Source organism: Carassius auratus, chromosome 50 (assembly GCF_003368295.1).
Source record: "Carassius auratus strain Wakin chromosome 50, ASM336829v1, whole genome shotgun sequence".
Lineage (NCBI taxonomy): Eukaryota > Metazoa > Chordata > Actinopteri > Cypriniformes > Cyprinidae > Carassius > Carassius auratus.
This window is the reverse complement of record NC_039292.1, coordinates 18,200,402-18,208,503: the sequence shown is the minus strand read 5'-3', so window position 1 is coordinate 18,208,503 and position 8,102 is coordinate 18,200,402. Positions and strand designations below refer to the sequence as shown.

At 39.7% G+C, this 8,102-nt stretch overlaps 1 protein-coding gene across 1 annotated transcript; it reads left to right on the top strand.

Moving 5' to 3' along the window:
- The first annotated feature begins 6,862 nt into the window (after positions 1-6,862).
- On the top strand, positions 6,863-7,737 carry LOC113066417 (NLR family CARD domain-containing protein 3-like). The gene is made up of 2 exons (XM_026238315.1): positions 6,863-7,400; positions 7,587-7,737. The coding sequence occupies exons 1-2, from the start codon at positions 6,907-6,909 to the stop codon at positions 7,735-7,737; spliced, it is 645 nt and encodes a 214-aa protein (XP_026094100.1). The 5' UTR covers positions 6,863-6,906.
- The last annotated feature ends 365 nt before the right edge of the window (positions 7,738-8,102 follow it).

Here is an 8,102-nt window from a genome sequence, read left to right as displayed (position 1 = left end):
CACTTCCCAGAGTGGTACAAGGGCGCCCTCCGTGAGTTTCGTGAAGACATGGGGTGACAGGGAGAGCCCGAAGGGGAGGACCTTGTACTGCCATGCCTGACCCTCGAATGCAAACTGCATAACGGTCTGTGGCGAGGGAGGATCGAGACATGAAAGTATGCGTCTTTCAGGTCGATCGCTGCAAATCAGTCATGGGGCTGAATGCATTTGAGAAAGCGTTTCTGCGTCAACATCTTGAACGGGAGCTTAAGCAGGGCCCGATTCAAGACTCGCAGATCCAGGATAGGCCGAAGGCCACCGCTTTTCTTGGGTACGATGAAGTAAGGGTTGTAAAACCCAGTGGCGGCGTTTTGCGGACACAAGTGCACCGTAATCGCACTCTCCTGCTGGGGAATGTCAACGCACCCCTAGCTGCCCCGCCATCGAGGGTAGTGAGGATGGAGAAATGAAATGAGCTGCTTCAGGCCGTAAAAAGGGGCCATCCACGACTACATCACTTCCCCATGCACATCCGGGAAGAAAGGAACCAGAGTAAAACGCGGTTGTGAGCCGCGCTCTACACCGAGAACCAATCAAACAGCCATTAGCGTTCAGGGCTGGCCAGTGCATTCATCTCCATCCTGATGCTCACAGCTGCCCGGACAGGCACGGCTGTCAACTCTGGGTCCAATTTGGTAGTGGAGACAACACCCAAGGGGGGCAGACCCGCCGAATTTTCATCCACAGAGGTCAACAGCCCATGTTGCTGCAATCGACATCTGATCCCCGGCGGCAAACTGAATGACCTGTTGGGACTGCCATAAGACAGCCCAGCAAAATCACCCAGCAGCCGCACAGGACAAACACTGCGGAAGGGGTAAGAGGTCCGTGGGGCGTGGCCTGGCGGAGAAGCTCTCACTGTCACCTTCAAATCTCCCAGAGCACTAGCCGGCGGTCCTCTGCTCGTGACAGATAAACCGGAACGGGTAGTGACAGAGGGGTCTGCTCCTTTCCCTTTAAGAAAGGAGAGACACGATCGCAGCATTGCCATGGTCACACACCCAGTGCCTGCATGAACCATCCATGAACGCGCCTTCAGTGGCCGTTGTCAGAGGACAGGAAACGACCGCATCCAGAAGGACTCGGACGAAACGGTATCTTTAAAAAGACACGAATCGTCCATGATTTTCTCTTTTAGGAAATCTGCTCTCTTAGTTGGCCGTACTGCCAACCAGAACAGCTTCCCGACACAGCAGATGAATGGCTTTGTGGAGTATAACAGCTTTCATAAAACCACTTGGCTCCGAAGCAAAAATCTAATGAGTGGATGCACCTGTCGCCCTATTTATACCCGTTGGTATGGGGATTGGCTCAGGTATGTTAAATCCACTAGCCAATTTTCATTGGCGTTTTCTCTTAAACTCAGAGATGATTGGCCTCCAAAGTAAGACCCCATATGTCGTTCGACATAACTCGTAGTAACCGACAGATAGGGAACAAAAATTCAAATAGCTTTTAATCACTGCCCGAATGTATTAAGGAAAAAAGTTATTTAGTAGAAAATGTTTGTCTGACATATCAAACAGTAGAAAATGTGAAGAGCAGAAAAGTAGAAATTCAATACCTTAACCCTAACATTCATGAATTATGATAACCTCAGTGAGGATTTTTTTCCTATGTGTTTTAATTGCTATTAGTGCATGCAAAACAATAATTGATTTTTATTTATTTATTTTTTACACAATTTTCAAAGAGATCTTCAGATGTCCACTTGAGTGGACAGCATGCGGTTATGGTTTAAACTGAAGATATACGTACTATATTAAATATAAGACAATAATCAAACAGATAAAGTATGTGAATTTAACAAACTAATCAATACAATTATATCAAATCATGAGAAAACTATAAAATATAAATGCAAAATATTGCAAAGGCTTCATACAGCTTTATACAAGTTGCACTTTAACTATCTTTGATATTAGAACATGAGGACATGATTCCATCAGAATTGTCTACAGCCTGTCAAGGTACAACTGTGGAAACCACTCAGATGCTCCCTCCAGTGCACCAGAGTATGGATTTTTACCCTTATTAGCTGATAATTCTGATTATGTTCAAGATGGACATGGACATTTCTATCATAGCCCTCCTCTGAGAAAACCTAGCGATACGTTTTTCTGTATCATCTGAAATGATCAGTGTTGGGGGTAATGTATTGCAAGTAACATGCATAACACATTCAGATTCAATTTTTGATGTTACAAGTAAAGTAATGTGTTACATGCATTACCTTATTAGATTACTTTTTAATCTAACAGGTAATTAACTACAAGTAACATGCATTACCTAATCAGATTACTTTTTGATCTAACAAGTAATTAACTATAAGTAACATGCATTACCTAATCAGATTACTTTTTGATGTAACGAGTAAAGAAACACATTACAAGTAACATGCATTACGTAATCAGATTACTTTTTGGTGTTATGATTAAAGAAATGCATTACAATAAAGCACTTTACATAATCAGATTACTTTGTGATGTTATGAGTAAGGAAACACATTACAAGTAACATGCATTACGTTATCAGATGACTTTTTGATGTTATGAGTAAAGAAACACATTACAAGTAACATGCATTACGTAATCAGATTACTTTTTGATGTTATGAGCAGGGAAACGCATTACAAGTAAAATGCATTACGTAATCAGATTACCTTTTGATGTTATAAGGAAACACATTGTAAGTAACATGCATTACGCTATGAGTAAAGAAACGCATTACAATAAAGCACATTACATAATCAGATTACTTTGTGATGTTATGAGTAAGGAAACGCATTACAAGTAACATGCATTACGTAATCAGATTACCTTTTGATGTTATGAGTAAGGAAACACATTATAAGTAACATGCATTAAGTAATCAGATTACTTTTTGATGTTATCAGTAAAAAAAAACACATTACAATAACGTGCATTACTAAATCAGATTACTTTCTGACCTAACAAGTAAAGTAATGCATTACAAGTAGCATACATTATGTATTCACATGACTTTTTTCGATGTCAATGAAAATTACATTCTAATAATTGTAAGGGAAACAGGTCAATTTAGCTCAAAGGGAATCATTTAAGATTTTAAAGGGAATTTGAACAGAATCACTGTTTCACGGCTGTTCACGGCCTGCAGTTCAGTGAACGAGCCGTTTAACATCAAATCTGCGCTGGATACTAATATCCAAACTATAGTGAAAACACTATCAATTAGCACAGTAACAAGATCGGCAGTTTAAGACATTAACTTGTAAGCACAAAACACAAGATACTTCTCTTTTCAATATGAATAAGGCTTTATTAGATAAATCTAAGACATATAAACTAATCTAACACATAAACGCATGCACTCACACATTCACACAAGTTGCAGGAAGATCGAAAGTTAGGAAAAGATGAGTTTAAGAGAATGGAAATATGGAATTCCAAGTTTACAGCAATACGTTAAATTGCATAGACATGAACAACCATCAATCACGTAATTAGCCCTCGCATTGAGTTCCTCAATGTGACTAAAATTATATTAGATACACCAGCACAACAAATATCTGGGGGATACGTTGCCTTAGTTTCCTGTGAAAGGGACTCCCGTTGAAAGGGGTATCCTGGTGTCGCTGATTGGCTGGAAGTTCAGTAGTGAAGTGACGTCTTGGGAAGCCCGTGGTTGTTGGGCGTTGGCTGAAAGTGCAGAGTTGTGTGCGCTGGTCGAAGTTGAACGGGCATCCGAGGTCAGGCTTCGGAGACTCGACGTTACAAAACTTAACTCAGAACACAAAACTCTCAAACGGAAAAAGAAAATAAATAAAGTTTGACGAGACTAGGTTGTGTTCCTTCTCATCGTGGCATAGTAGCAGAGGGCAGGCCGAAGCATGCAGGAACCGCGCTCAAACAGTGATGACTAAACCGCATGGCTAGAAACTGCAAGCTAGCAGAAGCATAGCTAGAGACTAGAAACAGACATGGCTAATAGCAGCAGCAAGGGACTAAAAGCAGAGTAAAAGCAAGGCATGACTGATAGCACAAGCAATGCTCGAACTAAAAGCAAAATTTCATGGGGTCCAAAGTATTTAAACTTCCTTGTTGGCCACCCCTCAAATGTTGCCTTGACCAATCAGATATGGTCTTGGGTCTGGGGTATCATAAATCATTTGTTTATCTTACCAAGCATGTGGTTCTTGCCTCACAGGGTCTAATTTTGGACATGATTCCTATAACATGATTATGATATATTTAAAAAAATAAATGATTGTCAGGACAATATCAAGCTAGAAATTTCGATTATATCAATACTAGACATGACTATGTATCCTATAGTTATCAAAAGACATACACAATAAGTGATTATACATGATAGTCAAATGTGTGGGTTACACATAAATGAATATGGAGTTAAGCAATGGAACGATTCATTTATAAGTCTTTTTGAGTTCATTCTGGTCCATATATAATGTACAAAAAGCAGTTTCTTTGCCATTCTCTGGCAAAGGGACTTTTCTGTGAAGACAAAGGTTTAAAGCCCTTCCCCCTTAGGAATTTCAGTCTGGTTTCACTGGCTGGGGGGGGGGAAGTCAATGCAAGTATTTATCTTGATCTCCTGGGTTTACATGTGATGTCCAGCTTTGCATTTCAATCACGAACAATAAATTTGACAATCTCTTCTTCGAATTAAAATTGTTAATAATTGTTCTATTGGTGTTAATGTTGAAAGCTGTTGTGTGAACAAGTTGGTTGGTTGGTTATCTTGCTTGGTTCTTGTGGCACTAGAACTGATTTATGACTTCCTGAGGAGTTCGGCTCTCGTTTCAATGCACACAGCTCTGATAGACTCTTTGATTTGTCTGGTTCGACTCATTTCTGCTACATAATCAAATACATTTATTTACTTTAAAATAGTCACTGCAGATTATTTTTTTAAGTTTTAAGTTTCAAAATCAATGTTCACATTATAATTATGAATTATAGCTGAAATATAGCAATTGATGCATGACGTCCACTACAGTGGACATGTGATTAGAGTTTTCTCTCAATCTAAAATCAAGACTTGGAAAATTTTACTGTGATATGATTCATTAAGTATTGCTTGATGCTGCAATATTTTTTTTACCTACAAGAGTCTAAAATGTTTTTTTTTAATAGATATCCACTGTAGTGACCACTATGAGTGAAAGGGTTAATATACAATAATACTGTGTGTGTGTGTGTGAGAGAGAGAGAGTGTGTGTGTGTTTGTGTGTGTGTGTGTGTGTGTGTGAGAGAGAGAGAGAGAGAGAGAGAATACAATATACAAACTTGTTTATCTTTTGTAAGACTCAACAGAAAAAGAGATCAGAATCTCCTGAACCCAGTGTCTATGAATGGTAGAAGATCTGTGTATTTTCCCATTACATTCAGTGTTGGAACAGTGATCTCTGCCCCACATTTAGTATAAACATAAACACTAAATGTTCTCCAAAATATGCAACATATACAATCCAAACTAAAATTTTCAACAGTCATTGTAATCATTGCCATTTTTGCTGTCCTTTACTTTAATTTAAGCAATGTGGAGAAAGATAACACAATCGGATCCTACGATCAGACACACATCAGGAATGGAAGACCTAAAGCAGTCCTGCAAATAGTCAAAGACCAGCACAAAACCAGCATGGAAAACAAAGTTGGCTGTTTATTTGAGGGAAACAAACTACAAGAGAATGAAACCCTCTTGAACAGGATCTTCACACAGATCTACATCATAGAAGGAGAGAGAGAAGGAGTGAATGAAGAACATGAGGTTTTACAGATGGAGAAATCATCAGGAGCACAACACTCACAACAAAATCCAATAAACTGTAATGACATCTTCAAAGCCTTATCTAAACCAGAATATGAGGAGAAAGACAAAATCAAGACTGTTCTTACTAAAGGCATCGCTGGAATTGGAAAAACTGTCTCTGTGCAGAAGTTCATTCTAGACTGGGCAGAGGGAGAAGCCAATCAGGATGTAGATTTCATGTTTGTGTTTCCATTTCGAGAGCTGAACTTGATTCAAGATCGTCAGTACAGTCTTCACAGACTTCTGCTTGACTTCCATCCTGAGCTTCAAGGACTGGACTCAAAGATTTATGAGAAGTGTAAAGTTGTGTTGATTCTAGATGGTCTGGATGAAAGCAGAATGTCACTGTTTTCAGATGATGAGAAAGTTTGTGATGTGAATAAGTCTTCATCAGTGGGTGTGTTGATGTCAAACCTCATCAGAGGAGATCTGCTTCCCTCTGCTCTCATCTGGATCACCTCCAGACCAGCAGCATCCAATCAGATCCCCTCCAAATACATCAACCGTGTGACAGAAATTCAAGGTTTCAATGACCCTCAGAAAGAGGAATATTTCAGGAAAAGAATCAGTGATAATCTTCAAGCCAGCAGAATCATCTCACACATCAGAAGAGCAAGAAGCCTCCACATCATGTGCCACATCCCCGTGTTCTGCTGGATCTCATCCACTGTGATTGAGAAGCTCCTGGAAGAAGATCTGAGTGCAGAAATCCCTCAAACTTTTACTGAAATGTACATCCACTTTCTGCTGATTCAGATGAGCAAGTATGAAGAGAGAGATCCACAGAAACTCCTAAAGACCAAAAGAGAAGTGATTGTGAAACTTGCTGAAGTGGCTTTCAAGCAGCTGATGAAGGGCAATGTGATGTTCTATGAGGAGGACCTGAGAGAGAGCGACTTAGACATCACTGATGCGAACTGTGGTATTTGTACTGAGATATTTAAGGAAGAATCTGTGATTAATCAGAGAAAAGTCTACTGCTTCATTCATCTGAGCGTTCAGGAGTTTCTCGCTGCTTTCTATGTGTTTTACTGTTATTTAAGCAGCACCATGGAAGCCCTTAAGACCTTTGATCCAATGCATAATTTGCATAAAAGTGCAGTAGATAAAGCCTTAGAAAGTAAAAATGGGCATCTGGATCTGTTCCTACGGTTCCTGCTGGGCATCTCACTGGAGTCCAATCAAAGACTCTTACAGGATCTACTGACAAACACAGAGGACAGCTCAGAGAGCATCAGGAGAACCACACGGTACATTCAACAGAAGATCACAGATGGACATGGACTCTCCACTGAACGATCCATCAATCTGTTCCTCTGTCTGCTGGAAGTCAAAGATCAGACTCTGTCCAGAGAGATTCAGGAGTTTGTGAAATCAGAGAAACACAAAGAAAAAAAACTCTCTCCATCTCACTGTTCAGCAATCGCCTACATGCTTCAGATATCAGAGGAGGTGCTAGATGAGCTGGATCTCAAGAAATACAACACATCAGATGAGGGCAGAAGAAGACTGACACCAGCTGTGATCAACTGCAGAAAAGCTCTGTGAGTGTTTAATCATGTGTCACATTGAAGAGTCTCTTCTGAATGGAATTGCACTTTCTGTTTTGCTCATTTTTATAATGTTCTGATCTGTTTTACAAGAATGAAACAGATGTAATTGGAATTTTTTTGGAATAATTTAAGAATAAGAGTAATTATGTAATTAGTTTGTGTTCTGTTCTGTTTCAGTCTTGCTGGCTGTAATCTCACTGGTCAATCCTATGAAATTGTGTCATCATCTTTACAATCCTCAAACTCTGTCCTGAGAGAGCTGGACCTGAGTAACAATGACCTGCAGGATTCAGGAGTGAAGCTACTCTCTAATGGACTGAAGATTTAAAACTGTCAGCTGGAGATACTGAGGTATTTTAGACATTTATAATTGTTGTCAAGGCTGCAGGTTCCTCCTTAAGATCAGTCTTTGCCCAAAACCTTGCTCTTTCTGCCCAGTTACATCTATGAAATCAAGCTGACACAGGAGGTGAGGCCGGTATGAGGGGTTTGCCTTGATGTCGGACTCAATGAAAAACACCTTAAAAAGCCCATCTTTCTGCAATCTTTCTGCAGATTACACTAATATAATAATACGTATACAAACTATTTTCTTTGGCATAACAAAAGTTTAGCATTCAACGTTGTGTTTTTAATGCGCAGTGTGAAGTTTGAGATAATTATTTTAAAAGAGGATGTTGTGAGATGTTGTGT

What these genes read in the sequence shown, in the direction of transcription:
- LOC113066417 (XM_026238315.1), top strand. Translation starts at nt 6,907, where the DNA reads ATGGAAGCCCTTAAGACCTTTGATCCAATGCATAATTTGCATAAAAGT. An exon ending in ATCAACTGCAGAAAAGCTCT is followed by an intron (nt 7,401 to 7,586) that starts GTGAGTGTTTAA and finishes GTTCTGTTTCAG; the next exon opens with TCTTGCTGGCTGTAATCTCA.